Below are 27,871 nucleotides of genomic sequence, written 5' to 3' on the forward strand. Positions count from 1 at the left end.
TCTTTGCACATCTATAACCTTGTGATTAATATTATATCAAAAAGTTTATACACATCATAGCAAACTCTGTATTATTTCACTAAATCTCTTAGAATACAGTAAATGAATGACCGACTGTTATTTAAATAGAAATATTTCCGGAAAAAAAAAAAACTAATTAGACCCAAAGAAAAAAAATTATAGATTCATCCATTAGAGGAGTTTAATCAATCGGATGAGGTGACAGAAAGGGCGACACAAAGATCATTCGATGTTCCACAAATGTACATTCGATGTGTTTCTATTTCATGACTAGAGCTCTTGGAAGTGTGGCTTCCATAGTAATTGCTACTGCCACTCCCCCGCTTGGTAAAGATGATCTCCCTTAGAATTGGTTCATGGCCATTGAGAAGATTACCCATACTCAGAACTTTCCTCCAGGATTGGTTGGCTGTAGGTGGTGTGAACATATTCACGACTGCTCGTCTCTCTTGCATCCTTACATGTTGCTTCACATTGAACTCCTAACCAAGAACATAAACACCAAAGCATGTCAGACAATGCTAAAATTACAAGATGTTTAATGCTAAAAGAATGACGTAAGATCCCTTTATCATAGCCTTGAAGACGACCTAAATATCATCTACAATGGCTCAAACCTACATTTTATTTGGTCCGACAAGACACCTGGCACAAAAATAGTTTTAATGATCCATATTCTTTGGAACATTCTTTATATTGTTCCAGACTACGATAACAAAAACGACATTTTTTTTAAACATGACTTATGCATCTGAAGATTAAAACGATAAATAAAACGTGTTTTTTTTTAATTAGGGTTTTTTACGTTTTAAACAAGTTTTTTTTTTTTTTTTTTGTTGAAAAACCTAAATTTTTTAGTGTATTATTTTGATAAAAAAATATGTAGATGAGTAAATTTTTTAGCATCATAACATATATAATTATATATTTGAGAACAGGTTATATTGAGAACATAAAATAAATTAAAAAATGTCTACTGTATTATTTTATATACACATTTTTTATATTATTTTGTTTATTTTTATGTCTCATTGTTTTTTTTCTCATGTTTCTTTCCCATTTCCCCCTTTTTTTTCTGAAGTTTTACCTTGCTGTTTTAAACCCGTACTCAGACTTTGTGACTATGTTTCAGACCCACTAAAGTTATATAATTGATCAGATGATTACCTTCATTTGATCAGGTCAATAGTTCATGTAGGAGATCTAGCGTATGACTGTAGCCACTCCCTACACTGTCAACCTCAAAGCTATATGGTCCATACTCCATACTAACAGCTTATGAGATAGGAGCTTATATTTTTCGCTTTCGCTAAAGAGATGTCATGGAATCATACCTTTTGATTGTCACTGTCTAATGAGCCGGTACCCATTCTAGGAAGATAAAAATCGAAGTAATCCCCAAAAATTGCTTTTGAAAGGTTTGGTGCAAGCGACAGCTTACGATGTATAGAAGCAGCAAAGATTAGTAGTGTCTCCACATGTTTAAAGACATCGGTTAGCTGTCTCAGGTCATCAACGATCTCACCCTTGTCAGGAAAATGATTTGCTGCAATGTACATACATCAACAAAAATTGTACACCTTAGTTTGCACTTCATAACAAATATAAAAGCATGAAAGACGAAGGAAAATAGGAAAGAAATTATATACCTTGCAAAGGTTTTAAGGTCGATGCAATTGTCAGATAGAGCTGCCCTACTTTGGTCTTCATCTCCTTTAAATCTCCAAAGGAGGTTTGGTTTAGTGTATCAGCTGATGCTCTGAAGGCAGTACAAACCATTTGCCCAAGCAACTGATGCGGCCGTATTGTTTCTAAGTAATGAAGGATCTATGGAAGCAAATTACAATATCGTGGTTGGTCAGAAGTCCCAAAGGAAGCACAGACGAAATATTAAAAGCAAATAAAAAGATGTCTTTGCAAACACAATTGAGCTTATTTTAGGCGTATAACAGCAATGTTATTGAACTTGATTTAAGATCGTAAAACCATGTGTAGTGGAATGGGCCGAGTCGCCAAATCATAGGATTCACAAATATTTTCATCATAAAATAAGAAAAAAAAAACATATATAAATCTAAAAAATTCTATTAAAAAAATCAGAATATTGTCGGTCCTCCATTGTTATATACAGACCTTTGTACATAGTCCTTATGAGCCAAATAATCAATTCATCATCAAATTAAATTCCTCTCTCATCTACAATGAAAAATATTGTTATGGGCCCTTTTAAAATAAATAAATCATTTTTTTTAAATGAACCTTTATTGATGACAAAATTATGGTAAAATGATCTTTTGTGATGCAAAAGAAAACAATGCCCGAATAAGAGAAATAAGTTGGTCTTATTAAAAAAATCAGAAAAAGCAGCAAGAAAACTGAAAATAGTCTTTCAAGGTGATTGAAGCAAGAGATAACACCATAATCTCTTTGCAAGTGAATCCTAAGGAACATCAAGATTAACCAATGTTAGGAAACCGTCAAAAGCTATCAAAATATTATTAATCAACTAAATTTTTTGTATATGTTCTCATAACCAAATATTTTAAAAAAATGAAGCCCTAAAAACTACTTTTAAGACCTAAGAAACAAATCCTAACCATTAATCTAAAGTAAGGGAGATTTCTTAGATAATGCTTAAAATACCCCTCATTTTCGTCACGTCATTTTTAATATACCAAGATTTTCAAAATATTTGACATCTCAAACATCACAATCTGCCCTAAAGTCATGAACTAGTTGTTGTAGATTATAATACTTAGCTCAACAAGATTTGTGAAAATAGGCACTATTTTCTTAGCATCAGTTCATGGAGGTTAAAGAAGACTATTAATCTTTGATCTTCACATGAGATCAAGATTTTCAATTGTATCATTTTGTTTGTATAGAAAAATGTAGCAGGGAAATTTCCATAAATTTAATTAGTAAAAAAGATGCTATTGAGCATCTAAGAAAACACAACCATTGTCCCAAATAAATTATTTGTGTACCATGTTTTACTCAAACCAAAATATTTGAAAGAATTGTAAGATTCACAAAAGGAGTCACATAATTTTTAGGGATTTAATGCATATATAGATCCAAATCGTTTGAGTGATTCAAATCATAGGTCATAGAATTTCAAAATCACTATATTATAGAGCCAACTCATGCCAAAGGAATCAATTTTCAGGTCTATACAGCATGGCACGCCACTGTGTAATTCAGTTGTATGCTATAAAATCTCTTCATTAGCTTTATGAAAGGATTGATTTCACGCTCATCAGCAAGATAACTGAATAAAAGACACTAGGGTATGAGTATAGTTGGACGGGTGACCTAATTCTGCTTATACATGTGGAAACAGAACTATTTCGTCCCGAGAAGAAAACTATATAGAATGAGGAATCCAATTCATATTTGTTCAAGTTACTTTCTCCAAATTGATTGAGCACTCTTGCGCCGGAGTTAAACATGGTAAGCTATCTACTGAAGCTGTGTGATGTAAAATGCATCACTAGGATAGCGTATCGCTTACGATTAGCCTCTAGATTTGAAATCACTGTTTATATACCTGGTATTGGTCATAATTCAAAGGTGTTATTTCTTTGGGTATTTTAGAAATAACCCCCTATTCAATTGGTGATATTAGGTTTACCCCCCTTGATCGTCAGTCAATGTTGTATTTTCTTGATGATTTAACGATAAAATTTTGATTTTTTTTTCAAAATGCTCTTCAAATACTTAAATTACTAAATCAAAATTTGGGGGGAAAAAAATCAAAATTTCACTATCAAATCATCCAGAAAAAGCAACCTTGACTTACAGTTAAGGTGGTGTAAACCTAATCTTGCATTTTACATGGGGGTAAACCTAATATCACTAATTTAACCAAGTGGGGGGGGGGGGGGGGGGGGTGTTAGTTCTAAAATACTCTATTTCTTTTAGGTTCAAGTTATTCCTTTGCCTGTGTATAGATACCTTTTCTCCTTCTCGATTTGGATCAAGAAGAGGCTTCTGCTCAGAAGCTGGCAAAGCAGGTGCATCATTCCAGATTTGCCGCCATGAATTCCCATGTTCAGACATGCGTTCTGAAAGCCTTCCCCGAGGAGGCCATTCATCTTCTAATCCCTTTGTTGCATGATCTTTGGATTTTCCATTTTGTTTGATTTCACTAGTCTCCCAGTCACCCGGTGAGTGCCATCGAATAAAATCTTCAAAAACAGCATCTGGATTTGCCGCTTTGAATGCTGACATATCTATTTCAAAATAAATAAATCCATCATAAGCCCATATCAATTCATAACAAACAAGAGGCATCATAAGCCCCATATATTTCCTAACTTTCTGATAATTATTCAGACTTCAAAACACCCCAACAACCATGCATCTATCTGATCACATTAGTACATGAATAGATGCACTTTTGTCACATTCTCTCACAATCAAGGTCCCATTTCACTATGTATCAAATATCTCCCCGTGATTGGCCAGATTTCTCTCTATGTTACAAACAAATGTCACAAATCAATCCATACATTAAAGTAGGTGAACTTTGTAATATGAAAGTAAGGTTTGAAGCTTGTACCCGAAGATAAGATCTCTCTCTCCAATTGCGCAGAAAAGCTCTGCAGTAACAAAAACATGACAAATCCTCCTAAATTAAGAAAAATTCATCAAAGAATAACAGATTCCAAAATGGTAAAAATGAAAAAAGAAGACGAAATAAATGGAACAAAGATGTGTGCTAATGATTGACCTTTCAACCTAAAATAATTAAATCCAAATATGATAACCACAGCAGACATATGATAATTGTTGGAAGAACAATTATCTAAAGATTATTGAGTTGCAAGTAACCAACAACTATGACCAAATTTAAGGAGCCAAAATGCAGAAGATAGAATAATGGAGCATATGCAGAGAATCTAGGGGCTTACACTCTCTCTAAAGTCACAGATGGCAATAGGACCAAGGGTTCTATCTTAATGCAATTTGATGGGTCAACTAAGGAAAGGCTCCTCCTAAGATTACAGAAAGATTTGTGTGGTGACTGGTGATTTTGTCAATTTGTATCCACATGGAAATTAATAACGTATATCAGTGTAGAACTAATTTTGTCTCAACGGTCACAAATGCCTCTAGGATCAAAGGGTGCAATTTTTAATGTAATTTAAAGGGTCCGCTAAAAAAAGGCTCCTCTTAGTGTTATAGAACAGAATTTGTGTGGCACCTTTGACAATTGATAACCACGCAGAAATTCATAATACGACTGTTGCACCAGTTATGACCTTCATAAGATTAGCGGTTTCCAGGACCATCCAATGTTAAATCACTCTAAATCCAAAGTCTCAGGGTAGCTACCCCCACCCTCTTGAATCATAAAGCTTCACATAGCGGCAAGCATTTCTTAGAGGGCATCAAGCCCAAAAAAAAAAAAAAAGGGAATAGCACCTGAAGAGACTCACTGCACTAAGTATCCTCCCAAAAATGCACTTGATTTCCTATCCCCACTTTGAAAACATTTTTTTGCGAAATTCACGAGCAAGTTTATAAATACCATTCTAGACACTGAACCCGTAAGACAAACTCACCTCCCCACTTTCGCACCTAGGACACTTTTACCGTACTTGGCCTTAATGATCATTCTCCACAAACTATCACACTTGATCCCAAATATCCAAATCATTTTCCCCAACAGAGCAGAGTCCATGAATCTAAATATTCTAATACCTAGGCCAACTTTCTTCTTATGAAGAAAAACAAACTTCCACTAAACCAAATGAAATAGAAGACTGAGAGATAAAAAAGTTGAATGAATGGTGATGAAGGATCAAAAGATTGAAATTATGAAATAAGATGGATGGTGAATGAGTGATACTTTGGGGTAATGCAACTGGAGGACCGGGAAACAAAAGATGAATTGGATCATCAGGCGAGGAAGATGATGGTGGGCCGGATTGGGGTGCCTGGAACTATTGATTATCTTTTTTCCTTCAAACGCAAACCTACGGTGGGGTTGCTTCCTCACGAGGGACATAAACAATGGTAACTCCCTCAGGTGGAGGAACAGGCATGGGGAGCATAGAAGGATGACCATCAAAGTGCAACAATTCACCATCACCAGAGAGGGAAGTGGGCTAAAAAAAATGTACATTTGCATATACAATGTTTACAAAGAGTAGGACTATATGAACAATATCCTTGATAGGTGTGACTGTGTCCAAGAAGAACATATTTGATAGATCATGGATCAAGCTTATCAATCCGCAGACCTAATAAAACCAGCATCATTGTTCTATATGTTCCCAAGTTACCCTTCAATTTCATGTAAGTAAGTAAAATCAGTATGAAATTAAAATTTTCAAGATGCCTTTTTTATGTTTTAATGTGTTTTAAGGTCTAAAGTTGGGGAGGATGACTGATGGAAGACATGATTCAGGTGGACTTTATTATCTTGACCAAGTCCAGGGCTGCCATAGGCACCATTGCAGCCACATCGCAAGAGAATTTATGCATCACCACTACCAAAGGTGGAGCTGTTGAGAATGGAACATCTCGGAAGATAAGAAGTGCATGTAATTCAGAAACAGATTCAGTATGATAGAAGAGAGTAAGCTTACAAATGCACTGCCAAAGGCTTCAATTGCACGGAGCCGCTCTTCATGCATATCTTCTGTCATAATTGGTGCATCCTATCATTTTTTAGAGGGAAAATCAATGATGGTATTGTTATATACACATAAAATAATGAGAGATTCTATTGCCACACCCCTTTGCTAATGCCACCCCAATTCATGTGTAAATCAAAAAGAATTAGCACACATCTTGGGTGGCATTAGCAAAAGTTGGTGTGGTACAGACGCACTCAAAATAAAAGAACATTTTAATAGTCGATAAATGTCAACCACAAACCTGGGTATATGGGGCATGCATCCTCTGACATGCGTTCAAAAGCATCATAGAACCGACCACTCCAGCTGATCCTTTCCTGATTTATGGTAACTCCCTCAGGTGGAGGAACAGGCATGGGGAGCATAGAAGGATGACCATCAAAGTGCAACAATTCACCATCACCAGAGAGGGAAGTGGGCTAAAAAAAATGTACATTTGCATATACAATGTTTACAAAGAGTAGGACTATATGAACAATATCCTGATAGGTGTGACTGTGTCCAAGAAGAACATATTTGATAGATCATGGATCAAGCTTATCAATCCGCAGACCTAAAACCAGCATCATTGTTCTATATGTTCCCAAGTTACCCTTCAATTTCATGTAAGTAAGTAAAATCAGTATGAAATTAAAATTTTCAAGATGCCTTTTTTATGTTTTAATGTATTTTAAGGTCTAAAGTTGGGGAGGATGACTGATGGAAGACATGATTCAGGTGGACTTTATTATCTTGACCAAGTCCAGGGCTGCCATAGGCACCATTGCAGCCACATCGCAAGAGAATTTATGCATCACCACTACCAAAGGTGGAGCTGTTGAGAATGGAACATCTCGGAAGATAAGAAGTGCATGTAATTCAGAAACAGATTCAGTATGATAGAAGAGAGTAAGCTTACAAATGCACTGCCAAAGGCTTCAATTGCACGGAGCCGCTCTTCATGCATATCTTCTGTCATAATTGGTGCATCCTATCATTTTTTAGAGGGAAAATCAATGATGGTATTGTTATATACACATAAAATAATGAGAGATTCTATTGCCACACCCCTTTGCTAATGCCACCCCAATTCATGTGTAAATCAAAAAGAATTAGCACACATCTTGGGGTGGCATTAGCAAAAGTTGGTGTGGTAACAGACGCACTCAAAATAAAAGAACATTTTAATAGTCGAGAAATGTCAACCACAAACCTGGGTATATGGGGCATGCATCCTCTGACATGCGTTCAAAAGCATCATAGAACCGACCACTCCAGCTGATCCTTTCCTGATTTTGTCTGTTGGTTTTAGATCCGTAGATGCCATAGCATTCAGAGTAGCAATACTTGACTTTGATACAGTTGTTTTGGAACCATGTTGACCATCTGGTCCCAAGGAACTGCAGTAAGAGCAGCAGAGTTGTGCACCAAATCAGATGCACGGAAAAATAGACTTATTTCCAGTTTAATAGGCAAAACAGTACCACCAAAAAGAGAGGAGCAAACATATAATGTAGTGTAGGTGAGAAATGCAACACCTCAAAAAACAAAAATATAGAAAAATTGAAAATTTTAATCTATCAACTATTTAGAACTTGAATTACCGATAAATAAATTTTTAAAAAAAATTGGAATTTGAATTACTTCCTTCCAGGCAAAATGGAGAGTGAACACTGAATATGGAGGAAATAAGTCTGAAGTACATGTCAAATGCAGTATTCAGAAGAAAGGAGAAAATCCAGTTATTCTCAATCTAGTTGGTAATCTAGTTCAATTTGTTGCTAATTTCCAGGGTAAGCCAACAATAAAGGCCAAAGAAACCCATCCAATGCACCATCATCTCTGCTGCTATATAATGAGTGCACTCCTCTAGTGATGCTCAACATTTTTGGCCACTTCATTTCGAAAATGCCCTTACACTATCAAGTAATGATCATAGTATCATTGAGAAGTTACGTAATTTACAGAGGGAAGTTTGTAACCATCTTTTTATTAAATATGCTTTTGTATTACATTAACATTAAATTTTCATGTAACACCATTAGAAACTTGATTTTCGTTTACGTCTAACAATGACATATACTAGACTACTATAGTTATTTTACCCACCTTTTTACCTTCTATAATAAAATTCTGTTACTTTCCTACACATTTTGTCGAGCCCAACGGAAATGGAAATTGTCTAATGGCATTTATTGCATGTGACTAAACCATCTCAATTAATTTTCTCTTAATTTATCACCTATTGAGGCTACTCCTACATTTTCATGAATGCATTCATTTCTAATTTTATCTTTCTTAGTCTTTCTATCAAGACATCACAACATCCTCATCTCTCCCCCGCTTTACAACTTGCTTTATCGGTTTGAAACTCGACTGGATCGAATATAGCATTCTCCTACTCCAGTGACATGGCTGAGCATATGAGACAATATCACAAATCTTGTGCATCAACGAACTCATAATTCTAATTGCTTTTCTTGGCACTATCATATGGCATACCCCATGCCAATTAGGAACCCATCACAATCCACTCTAGCTTCACAAAAAGTCAATTCTAGGTTAGGGAATGCTTATGGAATGGCCAAGGGGTTGGCCACGTGGAAGGATGGGGAAGCACCCCCTCCCCCAAATAAAGAGGATGTTAAGTAATTCCTTGTCTTCCAGAATGAAACACAAAACGTGATGCCATTCATACAAGGCCTTTTTCCTCATACACGACTCTAATCCACAAAATGGCCATATTAATCTCCTCCACCCAATTGATCGAGGAACTCATTGATAATGGCCATGGAAACACTGCAGTCCATCATTCCATTCTGACCTACGATGGTCTAGTATGCAATTGAGAAGGTTGAATTATGAAAACTTTCCATTCGGTTGCACAATTTGCAACCCTTGCAAGATATGAACAATAAAACATGGAAAACCAATCTAGGCCTATGTAAACTTCCTCAATAATCCACTTTGGAAAAATATTTCCGTCATGATCCCTATTCCAAAGACATGACCCATACGCCAAATCACTTTCCCTGTGCATCTCAGGTATTTTGCCATAATATCAGATTATTCCCTTGAGGAAGAATACTTTTGACTCAATAAACTCCTTCTGACAAGTAAATGACCTCCATGGACAAGGCATATGGATAGGGCAAGTAGCCAATATCTTCCGTCCACCTAGGTGGATATTGCACATGCAAAAGCATGTCACAAGCAATACGAGAAACAATTCTTTACCATACCTTGAGCTCAAACTCTTGTCTAAGCAAGCACTACATCTTGAGCACTGAAAGAAGAGTAAGTTGGTGAGAGATCTTGATTTATTGTCGACTGTGGCAACCAATGACACAATGACTTCCATCTCTTTTGAGGACTTATACATAAAACCTAGGTTCTCCCTCAATAACAATCAACGCAAATGGTTTTCACATTACTTGCACAACAGATTGTTACCCATAGGTCACATCGAGTGTTGAGTATTTACAACACCAGAGGACACTCAGCAAGATGCAACTTGCGAACCTCCTTGCCACTGGGGGTAATGACAAGGGTCATTTTCCATCACCAAGGAGACAACGATGGGCGCTTGCAAGTTTACTGGGTATTCAATAGCTAGAACTCTGGGATCACCTTGCAAGGTGTGGCTCACATGCCTACTAAGTATGCAATATTTAGTTTCCCTACCATCGCTGAGAATTCCAACATTGGTGAGCTTCATCCAAGACTAGGACTAACTAGGAGACATCTCGATTGTGAGGCACGTAAGGCATCAACACTTGAACCATGCATGTAATTGTGAGTTTCAAGAACTTGATTTGCGGTAAAAGATGTCCAATACCATTGAGTCTCAAACAATCACTACATTTCACCAATATTTCACAACCATTCCCTACTACAAGTCTGTCACCAATCATTCGTTGCCTAATACAACTACTCTTCACTAAGCACGGTGATTAATTGGTCCATCACTGATTATTAGCCAAGTACAGAACACAACAAATCTTCATTAAGGAATGCAGCTATATCCTTCATTAGAGATGCTCACATAACGATGCATCCACAGATGCTATACGACCAGTAATGATATCATTGCTAAGAACCAAAACATATCACCCATCCTCGGGTATACCTTCACATAAGAGTTATCACCATAATGTCTGGCATAGTTTTCCATCACGTGTGGAAATCACTTGGTCATGCTAGCTAATTCTTCAAACAAAAAACAATCGTGGCCACAGAAGAACCATCTAGCAATACCTACAATAACAAACATGTCAGTGTGTCCCCTCTAGTACCTTGACATCTTGTGTCTTTTCCTTGAGCAAGTCGTAGTCATACAACCATCATTTATGAACGTTGGTACCCCAATAATACTCTTAGTTGATCACTTGGTTAGTAGGGGATTGGGGATTCCAAATAGATGCATCCTCTACAAATTTAATGAAGAATCATTGGACTCTTTCATTATGCATTGTGGCTACTCAAGGGAGTCCTGGGAGTGCTACTAGTTGTTTGGAACAATTTGTGTGGTCCCACGTTAGTATATCCAAAGGTAGAATTCTATGGAGGTTTTTGCCATTTGAAGTTCTAATGGGAGATTTGTTGTGGACTTCCTCTTTCACTGACTTCAAGGTTTCTGTTAGGGAACTTTATGTGGGAGGATAACTTCATGGGTACAATCAGATTTTTTTGCTTTACCCTTTAGTTTCTTTTTGTCCCCCCTTTTATTAAATATTTAATTATATACCTTTTCATTGATCCAAAAAAATAAAAACACTGAATGGTAACGGAATAACAAAGCTAACAAACACAAATGAATTGAGAAGTGAAAATGACCTCCCAGAGCATCTTCCACATGTAAGAAAAATGTGTACAGGTAGCTCAGCCTAACTTAACATGAAAAAATTATGGGGTTCCCACTTGTTCGGTTCACCTGTCACGTTTTGCATCAATCTGCATGGTAGATATCTGATTTTGTGTTGAATCTCCTCCAACTTTGCCACCTCCCTATTATATTTTCATGTCAGACAATTACACTCCACTCCAAAATGTATACTAAAATAAGCATCAAATCATTACAAAAGGTACATTGTTTATACCATACAGTATAAGCATTTGAAAAAAGAATATATCAATCATAGCCAACGTTTACCACCTCATTATGATCAGAAGCTTGACTATTGATCTCAACACTGTCCTTAACATTGTGATTTGATTGACGCTTCTTCTCAATGCATATCGCAAGCTGAAAAAGCAAAGTGGAAATGTATGAATGAAATTATTTTCGTATTTCCACCAAACAAACTCACAAAGAACATCAATCTAGACGTTTTAATCAGCTCATAAGAAATGTGATGTATAATTAATATACTTGCAATTACATTGCGAAATGCATCATATCATGTGTTTAAGAACCCAATGGCAGCTTCAATAAAAGAAGACTGTCTTCATTGCATTTCAGAAGTAAGGTAGGGTCTTCCGTAAACCATATTTGAAGTGCTTTTTGTATGTAACAAGAGACAATAGGCAGAAGTGTTGGGAGACCAGTTCATCATAACCATAAGAAGCATAGTTACTGGGCGGAGATCCAGTGCTTATCATATGTTCGCATCACAGAGCAAAGGATATGGAGAAGCCAGTATCTATCAACAATTTCCTGTGACCATAATTCTAAATTTGGAATAGAACACCGGATCTGCATTTTTTTATTTTCCTCATAAATAGTTTGTAGAGAGAAACTGTGTGCATATATACAAGAGTCAATTTGTTCGTGGTTTGGATGGTCGATTTTCACAAATGAACTTATACCATCAGGTACTAGCCACAACATGTGATAATAAAGGATTCCCAAAATGAAATTATTGCATCATATTATACCAGAGTGGAAATCGAGATTTGGTTTCTTCTGATCTTGGTGGGATCTAACAAAAGGTTTGTCTCTACCAATAAGATTCTTATATGTCATTTGTTGGCTGAAATGAAATCACTAAGTTAACCATCCCTTTTTTTATTTTTTTATAAATGAATTACCCATTCTTTCCATTAAAACCTTAACCCATGGCTGATGAAAGTAAAGTGTTTCATCCTTGCAATAATTTTCAGGCTTACCATGTTTGTGTTACTTTTGTACATCGGCAAAATACCATTTTTCCCCTTTTCTGTCCACTGGTATTTGGTAAATCAACTTATGGTAAAATGCCCGATATAGAAAAACCACACCCTTTTCCAATATGCATTTAAACAATGAAAATCGACAGTTCACCAGCATGAATTTATTGACTATTTTCTTTCACAAAAAAATATTAACTTCAAAATTCAGACAAGGAAAGTGAACCATACCCACTAACAAAACTTTAAGATGCGAAGTATGTCACAAGTCCATGCACATAAGTCTCAAGGTTTAAAGTTAAGAAATGTATAGTCTCTAAAAACCTATGTATGTGGATATGGTGATTACCATTTGTAGCTTCTGGAAGATTACACACGTAGATAGGTCAATAGCACCATCAGTTAGCATTCTGGGTAATGGCTGTGACTCCTCCCAACACCAACGAACTTCTCGAACAAATTCTATCCAGAGCACGGATATAGCTAATTATCATAAAGAAGAAAGCCAAAACCTCGTCAACAAGTTGTAATTTTGCATTATTATCTTTAAAAGTTTTTTTTTGGCGTTAAGCATATGCTCTATACAAGATATATGACAAAACCGATTCAATAAAAACAGACAAAATCAAGCCAGAAAACTCCTGGTGCCCTTACATACCTCGTAGGTTGCAATCACCAAACCAAAGAGAATGTAAACAAAATTGGGCAAAAAGTGATTCTAGAGGTGCGCCTTTAATAGCACGAGAATTTTTATGCTCCCCCTTGGCATAATCTGAGATTTGCACTCCTGTATGTGGTAAGAGACTGTTTAGTGAACACTAACAGACGAGAAATCAGAGAGGTGCCCATATGCATAAGACACTCAATAAGGGAAGAATAACATCATGCATAGCATGATCAAGTAAAAAGGATTATGCACCCCAATGGCAAATGGCAATCTATAGTGGTGTCCGCCGTCTAGGCATAAGGAGCAGTAATATGACTATATTTCTTATTGCCACAGAATAAAGGTTCCTAAACATAATTCTGTGAGTGTTGATACCACCAAGATTCAAAAAAAATTCTCGAAGGACAGATATTGGTTTTTTTTTAATTTTAAACAGCATGTTTAACCAAAATGTCATCGAAACCAGTATTTTAGGGACAGATATTGTTTTAAAAAAAAAACATGTTTAGGTCATAAAATGAATCTAATAGATTATGTTAACCATATCACACTTTTTCTTGTTGATACGCACCAGAATACACTGATATGCACAGAATACGCTAAGACTATTTTTTGCTCAATTAGTAGACTACTTTTTCCATATCACTAGTCCATATCAATAGATTGGAAGTAGCGTAGCACTTATTTTTTATATAAATTATACTTTAAGTATTATTGGTGTCAAAACTTAAAATTATACACTAATGGAAATATAATGGGTTAGGATCCCTTAACTCCTAAGAATGACTCATGAAAAAAGCACACGATCCCAACCCTATAAATGCAAAATTCCATTGTTGAGATTTATCATCGGGATAAGTATCTCTGAGATTTGTGTTATCAAGATACTCATAAATCTCAACCATTGGATTTTGTGTTTAAAGGGTGGGGATCATGTGTTTTTTTCATGAGTCATTCTTAGGAGTTAGGAGTCAATGGGTCACAACCCAAATATAATATAGTATCTCTATACTAGTAGAATATTGTTGATAATTGGTTTCAGTAAATTCATATTAAATTTTGACAAATTAAAATCACTATATTATTTTAATTAATTTTAAAATATTAATGATCACTATAGTCAGCCTGGGCTAGACTGGGTTTGCTGTTGATGGTTTAACAGGCTTAAAAGATGAAAAAACTGTTTGATTCAACAGTTGAAATAACGAATCAGGATGATTTTGTGTGATCTGGGTGATCAAAATTGTCGTTGGTTGATGGACCTATCATTCAATCATATAGGTGCAAAATGACCATATCATAAGAGGCACCCCACCTATCTCTTGGTTCTAATTTACAGAAGCAGAGAACAGAGTAAATTTTGGGTTCGTCTTGGAATGTTCCAATAAAAGAATGTCTTGGCCAAAACATATAAATAAGAAACAAATAAAGGCTCAAACTTGATGACTACCAACAAATAACCCGCTTGCCAACCAATACGATAAAGGCCTAGAACAAGACTGATCAATACAAAAGATTCTGAAAAGCATTTAATAATAATAATGAAAATAAAAATTGTAATGTTTCATCTCGGGATGTTTAAATACCAGAACACCTCAACCGCAACATTCCAAGATGAAATGAAATTTGAACCTTGGCCACTACCAAAGTCAGGGTTCAAACCTGTTGACTACTAACTACTCACTCACTTGCCTACCAAATATATAAAGGCTCGAAATAGGACTGACATTTACCATTGTTCGAAAAAGTATAAAGAAAAGTTGTAGAAAGAGACTGTAGAGTAGAAATACAGAAAAAACTTGCCCATTTCAGATTGAACTTTTGCACCACAAGAGAACACATAACTTGCTACAATGCTTCCCTCTTACTAAAGAAAACAGTGGCACATATTTCTATATGAAAGTTTTAACTCATATGTCAACAACCAGTATTAAACACGTAGAGGAATACCAAAGTATTTATTAGGAAAAAAATAGTAATCAATCGCATGGAGCAGTACCCAGACAACAAAATCCATATTTGAGTACCTTCATGAAAGAGATCTTTGAGGACGCGATCTAGAACTGTTGGAGGAGGTACAGTAGTTGAGGACTTAGCATTATCAGAACTCAAGTTTTCAACTGCCATAAGTCAAGAAAAGACGGGAAAAAAATCTTAAACAATCTAGCATATCATCGTAAGATTAGAACACATAGAGAACTGTTTTCAAACCTGATGTGAAATCTTCGATAAATTGTCCCTCAAAGGAGATGTCCAACGCATTTACTAATAGACGTAATTGGGAAGCAAAACCAATAGCATCTCCTTTGGAATCATCATTTCTGAAGACCAAAAGACAGACACAAAACAAAAGAAGCTACAAAGCATGTAAAAAAAATGTCTGCATAATTATACAGTTTAATCATAAGGGGAAGAAAAAAGGTACTGATTCTTTTTTATAAAAATTATGAATTTTCTACTGATCAAATTAAACTTCTTACAGAGATGTAGATAAAATAGGAAAAAGGAGCCAGTTCTTAGCCTCATTTGGTGAAGCATTTTCTAGTTCGGCCATCTCCAGAGAGCTTTCAACCATCTTATTTGACCATATGGCAATCAACTCAAACCCTGAACATGTAGAAATAAAAGCGTAGAAAATATTTAGAAAGAAAAAAAAGGTGAACCAATTAAAATCCCTCTTCAGTCTCGAGAAACAAAAAAATTTCCATCTTGGGAAAACAAATGCTTCAAGCAACTGCAAAACCTTTGAACTGTCATTTATTGAAATTGTTGAAATATTTCCATACTTAAAAGAAATAATAAAATTAAAAAATATTCAAGATGTCAGAAAAGATTCAAACTAAATTACAGGGCAAGTCAAAAGGGAAAACCCTAGTGAAATGAAAATGCATCATCCACACACCTAGTGACTAACAGCTCCAGAGAAGATGGTTCAGAATGGGATCAACATAAATCCAGGCACCTAAATGGGAGGTATTGTGGCCATAAACATCAGTAACTAAATGCAGAGAGCATAACACTATTAAATTAATGATATAATAGCAAGTGAGACCCAACATTGAATGTTAGTTTCTGGAAAATACAGCAATGATGATCTACAAATGATGATACATGTAGTCATGATTCATTTACATCTCAAATGTTGATATCTAAAATGACGCTTGATTTGTTGGACCGTCATCTAGATGAATCAACGGCCTTTCTTGTGAGGCCGGTCTCATCACCATGGAGATCATCCCAAAAAAAATCAGCACCTCTCGAAATTCTAACACTTTCAATGTGGAGTTCAAATCCACAATGAAATGGGTAATCCATAATTGTTCACCTTGTAATCCACTTTATAACTCATTCAATATAAATAAAATGTGATAATAGGTTGAATCAACTAAGTTCATCTCATTTTCCATCATCTTCTTCTCTCCATTTTCTTATTCGTGTGTATAGTTTGAGAGATTCAGCAGTGCAATCAGGTGGGTAGGCGGGTAGGCTACACACAAAGTCACTGCATTAATGGCATATGTAAATGATATTGTGATCACACACAATAATCCAGCCGATTTTTTATAGTTGAAGACATTAGATAGTCACTTGTTTTTTTTGTTTCTTGTTCTTTTCTTTGAGGACTTCTTGTCCTCTTATCAATAAAATTTTATCTATCAAATATATATATATATATATATATATATATATATATATATATATATATATATATATGAGACGAAGGACCTTGGCTTTCAGTAGTACTTTGTGGGGATTGAGGTTAGCCCAATCCAAGAAGGAAAATTGTATTTCTCAGAGAAAATATGTTCTAGACTTGTTAAATGAGACTGACCATCTGGGTTTTAGACTTACAGATACTCTGATAGATTGAGCCAAGTTGGGCATGATGTAAGGGTGGAAATCATATCCGATCGATCGGAAATAACAGACCGGTCGATGGAAGATTTATATCTTTCATTTTTATTTAGTTGTTTTTGTTCCCTTGGGACCACAGATTTAATTTAGGGTCTTTAATTCATTCGATATAAATTGAATGTGATAGGAGGTCGAACCAACTAAGTTCATCTCCTTTTCCATCATCTTCTTCTCATTTTCATCTACATATTCTTCTCCTCAATCATCTTCTTCTCTAATCTAAATCCTTCTCTACGGGTTACTACCTAAGAAGTCAACATGAAGCACATGTGATGCACTCGATGCTCAAGTAGTAGAACTGCCTGCATATATAATGGCTAGAAGCCTAAAAATCATCAATCAAGATGATGTTGATACGAAGGTCAACCAAGGGATGGTTCCCTCCCTCCTATCAATTTATCTATTTATACTATTGCTTTGAAGGGACTATTGAGCTTCAGCACTACTCCAAACGCAAAAAAGAACATAAGAGCAGCACAGGCCATTACTTAATCGAACATTTATTTAAAATGCAGGATCCATACTAAGAGAAAATTAATTAAAAGACCTTGTGGTAGGGATGTGTCTCTAAATACACTCTGAGTTTTTGCGCAGTATCTTAACAACCCAGTTAGTAAAAATCTTTCTTTCTTAATGCCCCCTTCCCCTGATGAAACATCAAACTCAAATCGTCAAGATCGAGATTCAAATTTTCAAGATCAATTAAAATCGTCTTGATCTCAATGATTCATGTTCAAATGTCGAAATCGATGATTTATAATCGTTGATCTCGACAGTTGTAAAAGGTCAATTTGTGCAAAGGTTGATCTCAATGATTGAAAGAGGGGAGAGGGGCCATTAAGAAAGAAAAAATTCACTAACCGGACTAGCAAGTTACTGTGGAAAAGTTCAGGGGTATTTAGAAATAAACACCTTCACCAGGGTTCATTAAGTAATTTCCCTAAAGTAAATAAAATATTACTCATGTTGAAAACAAGATGTACAGTGGATTCTGAAGTTACAATATTACAAACCAAAGGTATCAAAGATATGAAACCTCAATCTAATAATTGAATGCTAGATCATACAAGTCATGCATAAAAAGCTATAACCTACGAAGATAAACATTATGTTCCAAAGAATTATTAGATGAGCATTTCCCTTTGCTGGAAGACCCTGATTAATAATTTGTGAATAAGTAACCAAGAATAACTTGTCAGAATGGCTACAATCTCAGTTGTTTTCCCAAGGATAGACCAAACGCTAGAAGACATGGGATGGGGCCATTTGCAGGAAAAAAAAAAATTTAAAAGACAAAAGAAAATTACCTTTTATTGGGTCTTCTGCAGAATACCACTCCGTCCAAGGACAGTCGTCATCCCATTGTGTTTTGCTGAACGTTTCACTTTCAGGATTTCCTTCAGATTCTTTAATCTCGGGATCACCTCCCTTTATATCATGCTCATCATCATCAGGAGGTGTTCTGTAAGTTAGCTTCATTGTGAAGTGTACATTGAAAAAACTTGTAGAGAAGTCCATTGTGGAGAAAGCCTTCAATGTGGAATAGAAGAAGTATCAAAATCAGAAAGACAAAATTGAATTTACTATGAATGTTTAAACTGTGCAGAATGTGACCAGATCAAATCCAGTATGAAGTGGAAAGGAAATAATTTTTTTTAATATTACTCAAGTTACCAAATAAAAGACATGACAATCATGCAACAATGGAAGCACTGGCATGGGGAGCATAAACTAGAGTTTCAAAGAGGAACGTAAAATGAAGCTATGTAAAAGAAGAAAAAAGAACTTTTCAGGTTAGGAATGCTGTAATCATGTCTACCTTTTTAGGAAAGAGAAGAGAGTCAGCCAGCCATTTTGGTGTCTGACTTTTGTAATAAGGAATTTTTGAAATGGAGATGAGTCGAAGGCTTGTTTTAGTTGAGGATTATGTCCTAACCATGGACATCCTTCCACAAAAAAGAAAAAGGCTCATTCTGCAACTTCTAACCCCACCAACTGTTGGTTCAAAGTTTTTTTGTGAAATGGACGTTGCATATCATTTTAACTTCTAATCCACTTTAGATAGGGTTGCCCAATTAAAAAAAAATCCACTTTTGATAGGGTTGGAAGTTTCAGAATTAGCTGATTTTGGTGAGGATTATCACCATGATGAGGAAATTATCTTCACCCAAAATATTTGTAGACTCATCTCCATTCAGGTAACACGGAGCTGTGTATGACTAAGCCGTGTACAAATAACCTGTTGTTACATGCCTACTTAGATTTGATTGCAAAAAATAAGAAAAAAAGAGGAAAAGATTGAGAAAGATCTCGTTCGAGGGAGATCGGACCACCAAATTTACTGATTGAGATGGTTCGTCTCCAAATCCAAAAGGATTCTTAATAATATTCTCTCCACAATTTCATTGAGAGCAAAAGGAATTTAAATCAAGAGAGAATAAAACTACCATAACCACACATTAACCCATTTTCCCACTCCTACACTAACTACTCTCAACCTCTCCCTCAAAAAGGTTATGATCCAATACAATAGAAGCACCCTAAACTACTTTACTCTCATCCCCATACATGAAGATACCACCTGCTCCCAAGAGGAAAGAGAAAATAGCATTAACATGAGAAAAGTTACAAGCAAGAAAAGATAGCAGGCACCACAAACTCGAAAAGTGCAGGACTATATTGTCTGTAGTTCCAAAATATAAGACGAATTCAATCGACTCCAAATCATACAGATATCTATCCAATAATAAAATGCGAATTATGGTTACCGGAACTTACGAACTTTGAAACAAATAACTCATATAATCCCTCCAAATGCATAAGCCTTACTGGAACCTGGCTGCCAATACGATCTGCTTCAAACCTTCTAGTAAGAATTGTTCCCAAATTTTGGATACCAATATATGCTTTCCGGGAAGGATCATGCACTGGAACAAATGCTGGCCACATGCTGAAACACAAGAAGTGTACAAGAGATCACAATTAAATAAACAAAGTTAATTTCTCAACTTATAACCCAACAGCTCGATCTATTACAAATAAAAAGACGAATAACCTTTCCATTGATGATTAGGAGAAAAGAGGAAAATCTTCATCAAAGAAATAGGAATGAAAATAGCGATGGTGGTTGAGAGATAAGAAATGCCAAAACCAAAGTAATACAGTTAAAGGATGTATTCTAGTGACAAATGCTACTCTACTTCATTGGCCGCTACTAATTACCTATGCTGAGTGTATATTTTCCTCCACTCTCAGATTTGTCATACCTCAGTTAAGCGCCATGACCCTCTTAAAATCATAGTTATCCCCCTCTCCAACAGATCGGTCTTTTGGAGTAGTTGGTTGGTAAAAACGGTATCAGAGCGCTAGGTTAGTATAGCTCATGAGTTCAATTATTTCCATCCTTATGGGTGAGGGGGAGTGTTGGGTGTATATTTTCCTCCACTCTCGGATTTTTCATACCCCGGTTAAGCCCCACGAACCTCTTATATTCATAATTCTCCCCCTCTCCAATAGATCGGTATTTTGTAGTAGTTGGTTGGTTAACATTGTATCAGAGCGCTAGGCTCGTAAAGGTCACGTGTTCAATTCTTTCCACCCCCATGGGTGAGGGGGAGTTTTGAGTGTATATTTTCCTCCAATCTCGGTGTGTCACACCCCAGTTAAGCCCCATGACCCTCTTATAATCATCCTCTGATTCCTTCAAGATCGAATAGACCCATATATTTGTACATAAGAATATTCAAGCAAAATCCCACCTTCCACAGTTTGATAAAGCAATTGCAACAGAACTTAGAAGTTTAGTAGCCTCAGGTGCATCAAGGACCACCCCACTGGCACTTACTGGTGTAATCACCTGGTGATGCATGGAGAAATAATATAGTTAGCATTTACACAGAAGAAATCAGAACTCCAAAATTTCTACAATACGGAGAACCTATATAGTCAGCCACATGGTTCCAACTTATGCCCAGTTCCATAGAAATCATAGATTTGGTCATTAATAATCATGAAAAAGACATTCATTCTGCAGACATGAAAATAGAAGAGAACAATTATGTGCATATAAAATTGGAAATAAACTCATAATGATAACGTATTACAAAGAAATTCTAGAGTTGATGAAGCCTCACTGTGGGAGTTGCATACAAAAGCCAAGAATTTCATAATTTGCTACAAACAAATAGAATGGTGATTGGACTCACTCGTAAAATAAAAATAAAAATTCCCCTAGAATTAGAAAAGATTTATTGCTGGTCTCATCTTCAAATCATAATCAAAGACAACCAAGCCTTGTCGCAGCTATTTGGGTCCACAGGATGAATCCTTCTCCATCATTCCATTTGAACCAGAGCCATATACTCCATTAATGCATAGGCCATGAAATCATTAGCAGCAATTCAGATCCTTTTTGGCTTTTATCTGCTCTTTATAGAGCCTTCAATCTTCACCAATGCATTTCTCAATCCTGATCAATGCCGTTGCACATGACCAGACCATCTCAAATGCCTTACCCTTATTGAATCACCTGCTGGAGCTGCACAGATTCCTACACTAATGTTCATTCCTGACTCATTTTCCTAGACTCACCACTCATCCAGCTCATCATACTCAATTTGGCTACTCATTCTTTATACATGTTTTTTGATTGTCCAAGATTCTGCTCAATAAAGGGTAGTCAGTTACTATCTTATATGTACAATCCCTTCAAGATGACATAATGAAAGCATAATTTTGTCTGAAGATATGGAATTAGAAAAAATCAACATCATTTAATTTAAAATAAACCAGAGTCCTAGTTGATGAAGATCAAGGGATTCAATAAAATTAATCATATTGGTTAGTAGAGATATGCCTACTAGAAAGGCAAGTGTGTAACGTTCCAGATATACTTGAAACAAGAGTAAGATAGAAACTTCCCAAGAACTTTTAAAACTTGAATCATAAAACCAATTTCTAAATTGATTACATAACACTTTCAAGTTACCATTCTCCAAATGGGAAACTTACTAAATCCAAACAAAATAAATAGAAACTAATCAGAGTCTCGAAATAGAAAATACTTAATTCCAAACATGTTTGTTTTATATCATGCTCCCCCTAATATGGATGGAAGATAGGACCTGAGAACCCACTTTGACTTTTGAGCTTGTTGGCTGAACACACTTCGTAACTAAGGTACACTACAGAGCTAAAAGCTAAGCATGTCTTATGGGTATCTGTCAGTCTGGTAGAACCAAAGCCTATTGAAAGTAAGGTAGTACAAGTTACAAAATGAAGAAATTGAGTAGCGTTCATCAGTTCTGAATTCCAATATCCAAAATACTGCTTTATGCAATCTTTACTTAATTTATTGATGATAAAAGAAAATGACCAAAGCCAAGGGGGGATACGTACCAGAAACTCCTTTACTCCAAAAGATAACTGCAAATCATGCAAATCATCTTTCCAGTCCACACTTTTTCCTACAGTAACCAAAAGCTCAAGATCAATTAAATGTAAAGCACATTCCACACTATCCAAAGTAAATGGTGAAGACTTAATTAACTTGAAAAGTACCATCACTTTTGTTCTCGAAGTAGTACTCCAAGCAATAGCTTTTCATGCCATACTTCAATTCAGAGTTTACTTTACATAAGTTCTTGGGAGAACCCAAGAAAACTGCACCTTTGTCCTACAACCAAATGAACAAGTGAATGCTATTTTAGAAAGGTTAAACACAACAAATGGCGGGAAAAATAAAAGAAGATAAATTATGTAGCTCTTAGTTCATTGGCCAAAAAACAATTTGATCACGATAGAAACTTATATAGAAGCCAACTTTATAATTATTCTCACAGCACGGTTCTAATTATCAAGATTGGCACAAGAAGCAATAATTAAAGCATAAAAAATGAACTCAAGTTCATAGGTTATATAGTTCATTGAAGATTTAATCAGCATATTATCGGAAGAATGTATGACTTTGCAAGTAAGGTGACAATGATACGGCCACATATGCATTGTCTGAGATGAATGCAAGGTGTCAATGCCTGTGATGCCATGTCCATACACATTACTTATGATATAAAATTTAGCCATATTTAACACGAAAAAGATAATAAAAAAAAAGGGCAAGAAATATAAGAAAATCAAAAGAAGACACTTCCATATACCATTGATTTGTAGAATATCTTAATAATTATATGTAGATTTAAAAATCAAACAACGATGGTTGCGGTTAACAACTTAACAACTTAGTGAATGGGGAATGGAGAACATCAGCCTTTTTTCAAAATTTATTCTAATTAGTAATTCATTAAGATAAAGGGTGACACTCCCTAAAATAATAGGTAGTGTGCAACAATACACATCTGACATGATAAATGAGAAGTGTCATGTCATTATTAAACAGGTCGCAAGATATTTTTAGTAATAGTGAAATCAATGAAGTGTAACATTTGAACCAGACCATGAGTGAAGCAGCACAAAATAGAATATGTGGCCAGATTCGATGTATTGAAACTTGAAAAAGCGCAAGAGAAAGAGAAAAGGCATAGCAAACTGTCTAGTGTAATGGGCAGATTTATAATGGGGGCACTTGCCCTCACAAATTTTAAAAAAAATTGCATTCTACCCTTGGGGATTTGATGTATTTTGAGTTTGCCCCCACAAACTTTTTACAGTTGCCCCCACCTCACTCAAGTTTTTGGGTTTATTAAAACCTTTCTATTTGATTAATATTTGGCAGTTGCTCTCACCCCCATTGATGATATCACCCCTTGACTCAGGTCTTCTCTCATAAACTAATAAGTAATGACTTAAATGCCCTTTTTACAGCCTCTAACCAAAAAACCCATGAATTTTTTGCCTCAAAACCACTCATCTTCATGTTCTTCAACCTTATCGAACCACTATAGACTGCCCCCACTACAAGAAAATCCTGGCTCCCCCCCTGAGTGTACATAATGCTCAAGATAGAGTGTGACATAATTTAGACATTTATTCAAATCACTTTATGGAGATGAATACAGCCGGTAAAGATGCAGGAAAAGGAAGGAAGAAAACTTACCACAATCTGCTCATGAGAATTGTATTATTATCATAATTAACTATAACTATAAAAACTCAACGAGAAATAGAATACATCATGATGTAGTAAATCAAAATGAATGTGTTTATCAACATAAACAACCGTACCAACAAATTCTTCGGACCATCGGATAGCCATTGCCGACAAAAAGACTCTATTTCAGATATAAATCTGAAAAATAGGAAAATTCAACATGATAAAGTATTTTTTTCAATTCCCAAATCAATTTGTGATATAAAGTTTACGCTAACAGACCTAAGGAGGAACTTTTGCATTTAAGAAGTACCAAGGCAGTAGCCAATACCTCTCCCATGAAGAGGCAAGAGTGAAATCATCAAACCTTTCAAGCTGCAGCAAAATTGAATAATTATCAGTTTATTCCATCATTACTTAACCACAAACGTATAATAATAATATGAAGAAGAAGAACAATAACAATAATAATAATAATAAGACTACGCTTAATTAGATTGTCCAAGATTAAAATATTCTCTAAAGAGGCTAACCAGATGAAAAGGCCACCTTTGAAGGCACAAGGGGATGGGGGACCATATGGAAATCTCCGGGAATGCAATATCAAAAGAAGGGAGGAGCAGCTTGTGGAAGGAACGAACAAAGAAACTTTTATTCCTATTTTGGCTCCACTCTCTTTTGTACTCCTCAGACGAATCAATTAGGGTAAAGTTGAGCATACCAAGGAGAGTAGCCACCTCGGTAATTTCTCAATCGTTAAAGTTCCTTCTAAAACCCCGATCCCAGTTGAGGTTGTTTCTACCGCGAATCAACCATTCACAACCTTATTTTTTAAGAGACACTGCAAAAGGTGAGGGGAACCGTGTGCAGAAAGGCGAGTCAACACACCACTTATCTTCCCAAAATCGTACCTTGTCACCTTTCCCCACTCTAAAATTGATTCCCTTGTTAAAATAATGGGAACCCTTGAGAATACTCTTCCACAAAATACAACCATAGGACGAGTTTGCCTCCTGACTCTCTTAGCCAAATCTATTGTCCCCATACTTAGCTTTTGATGATTTTTCTCCCCAAAACGCTAGAGCAACTTGCCTAATAAAGTCTTGATTGTTCTTCTCAACCCTCAATCCCAAGCCCACCATTAATTTTCAGGAAACAAATGATTTTTCATTTGACCAAGTGAGATTTCATCTTGCCATCCTTATCATTCCAAAGGAAACCCCCTACTAATTTCTCAAGATTTGCCTCTACACCCCTAGGTATAGGAAACAAAGAGAGGAAATAATTTGGGATGCTTGCCAGGGTGTTTTTGATCAAGGCCAACTTTCCCTCTTTTGACAGGATGCTTGCATTGTCCTTTCATTTATGAGATTTGGGATCACTTTCTCTCCCAGTTTCGTATGGTTTCCCTAATTCTATTTTGGCACCTTTTTCTCAGGTGAAGCCTTAATGTTTCTCCAATATAAGAAGATATCTTAGGGTGTTACTTCCATTTGTTATATGGTGGGGTCTTTGGAAGGAGAAGAAAAAAAAAGTCCTTTTAGAAGTGAAGAACTCGCCTCATGATGTGTTTTTGGACATTCTAGGGTTGCTCTTTCTCTAGAGTAAGATGAGCAAGGATTTTGAAGGAGTCTCCTTTGAGGATTTTGTATTCCGATGGGATAATTTGAGTTGTTGTTAGTGGTGTAGTTTTCTTGTCTGTAGTGACTTTTTTTTAGTGCTTTGTACTTTTAGGAGGCCATGTCGACTTCCTTTCTTTACCATTCTTCTTTTGAAAAAATTATGATTATAAAATAAAATTAAAAAAAATAAAAAATAAAAAATAGTAAAGAGGAGTAATCTCCTCACTCTAGTGAAGGATAGCAAGGCTCGTAGTGGTCCCCATGTTTTGACCAAGAGGGTATTGCTAGAAAAGGTCAAGAATGTTATTTTAGATAAGTGGACCAAACTACAGAGGCAAATTTTATAATTGTTTCTTCGAGAACGAAATGTACGGTGAACCACATAATGGCAGGAATTTTCCTCCCTTAGCAAAAATCCAAGTTATAATTTTAAGTAAATTTCAAGGCAAGGTCAAGTTAGCAAATTTCCTTTTAAGCATGTCTTTTTCAAATGTATATGTGTGTGTTGAACCATGGTGCTTCCAAAACATTGCCAAAATACAAGAATCCATAACAACTCTGCGATTTAACATAGCTAAAAAAAAAAATCATGAATAAAAAATCACTTGTTTTTTAAAAATTATTGAGTATTTTTTACAATAGATGTTATCTGTTTTGTGGATATTTAAAAAAAAAATGTTTATAGATCTAGAGAATAAATCTTGGAAACTTAAATTACAAGAAAAAGGGAACATTTACATGGTTTTGGTATTGTTATAATAGTATTACTATCTAGTCTACATCATATCATGGGTGTACATAACTATATCTATGCGTGAATTTCTCTTTCATCGATCTTTTGACAATTTAGTCTCTTAGACTTTTTTAACAAGTAAATTAACTCGCACTTTTAACATTTTTAATAAGTTGGGGGGAAAAAAACCATTTAATCTTTGAATCAAAATCATGATTAACTCACATTTTGACCTTCCACCTGTTGTTAGGACCAGAAGTCTTCCCTAAAAGAACTATTGAACCAAATCAAAACTAGAAATTTGGAATGTTTTACAAGAAACTGAGAAACAAGGATTGGCCTAATAAAAAAAAATACATTACAATCTTCATTTATTAATTGAATTAAGTTATTCTATAAAATTAAACTCTAAATCAGAAATCAATCATTCAGTGAAATTAACCATATTAATAGTAAATAATTCCAGCAACTAAATATGCATAAATCTGCTGTTGAGCAACATAAATCCACCAGAACTAGCCAAAATGTCTCGAGATTTTGCAATTTTCTTGCTAAGCAATCCGATTTGAATTCCCGATCCAAAAATTAATTTCATGAATCTCCGAATAAGATTCGAATCACATAACACTAGTTGAAACAAATGCGCAAATAAGAGCAAATCGATATCAAAAGTTTAAAACGATACAAACGAACCTTCAAATTTGTAACAATTTAGCAGAAATTGTAAAACATAAAGATAATTGACAGAAACCAATTCAATCTCAAAATTAAACTATAACACAAGGTAGAATACCCTAATTGTTCGAATGTAGAAAACAAAAGAGAGAGAATAGAGTGGAAAAACCTCCTCTTCTAGGTTTTCTTCTTCGCCTTTGTCTTCCATCTTGTTCGAGGACGACGCCATGGAAGCTCGAAAGAGAAAGTAGAGATCTCTACTTCAGCTTAAAAGACACTCTTTCAGACGGTTAGATTACTTCATCACCCGCGTAAACTTTTCGTGGGTGTTAATTTTCTATCGTACGCCGGGCAGTGGTGTCAATGGGTCAGTTCCGGTTCCGGTTCGGTTCTTGTGGAACTTAGAACCATAACCATATATTTAGATCGGTTTCGGTCCTTGACGGTTTCGGTCCG

At 35.6% G+C, this 27,871-nt stretch overlaps 1 protein-coding gene across 1 annotated transcript; it reads right to left on the reverse strand.

Moving 5' to 3' along the window:
* LOC147385024 (Rab3 GTPase-activating protein catalytic protein) lies at positions 1-27,741 on the reverse strand. Its single transcript, XM_086426944.1, has 22 exons — positions 27,585-27,741; positions 24,717-24,760; positions 24,520-24,583; positions 22,900-23,014; positions 22,738-22,805; positions 21,099-21,196; positions 20,119-20,290; positions 18,648-18,870; positions 15,906-16,032; positions 15,637-15,746; positions 15,453-15,545; positions 13,417-13,545; positions 13,108-13,241; positions 11,803-11,895; positions 11,584-11,657; positions 7,864-8,050; positions 7,570-7,641; positions 4,586-4,625; positions 3,979-4,256; positions 1,671-1,848; positions 1,356-1,567; positions 1-503 (listed from the first exon to the last, which is right to left on the reverse strand). Exons 1-22 carry the CDS (start codon positions 27,642-27,644, stop codon positions 207-209), a joined length of 2,868 nt encoding a protein of 955 aa, XP_086283070.1. The 5' UTR covers positions 27,645-27,741; the 3' UTR covers positions 1-206.
* Between the last annotated feature and the right edge of the window lie 130 nt (positions 27,742-27,871).

Source organism: Akebia trifoliata, chromosome 15 (genome assembly GCF_017979445.1).
Source record: "Akebia trifoliata isolate Shusen 1 chromosome 15, ASM1797944v1, whole genome shotgun sequence".
Taxonomy (NCBI): Eukaryota; Viridiplantae; Streptophyta; class Magnoliopsida; order Ranunculales; family Lardizabalaceae; genus Akebia; species Akebia trifoliata.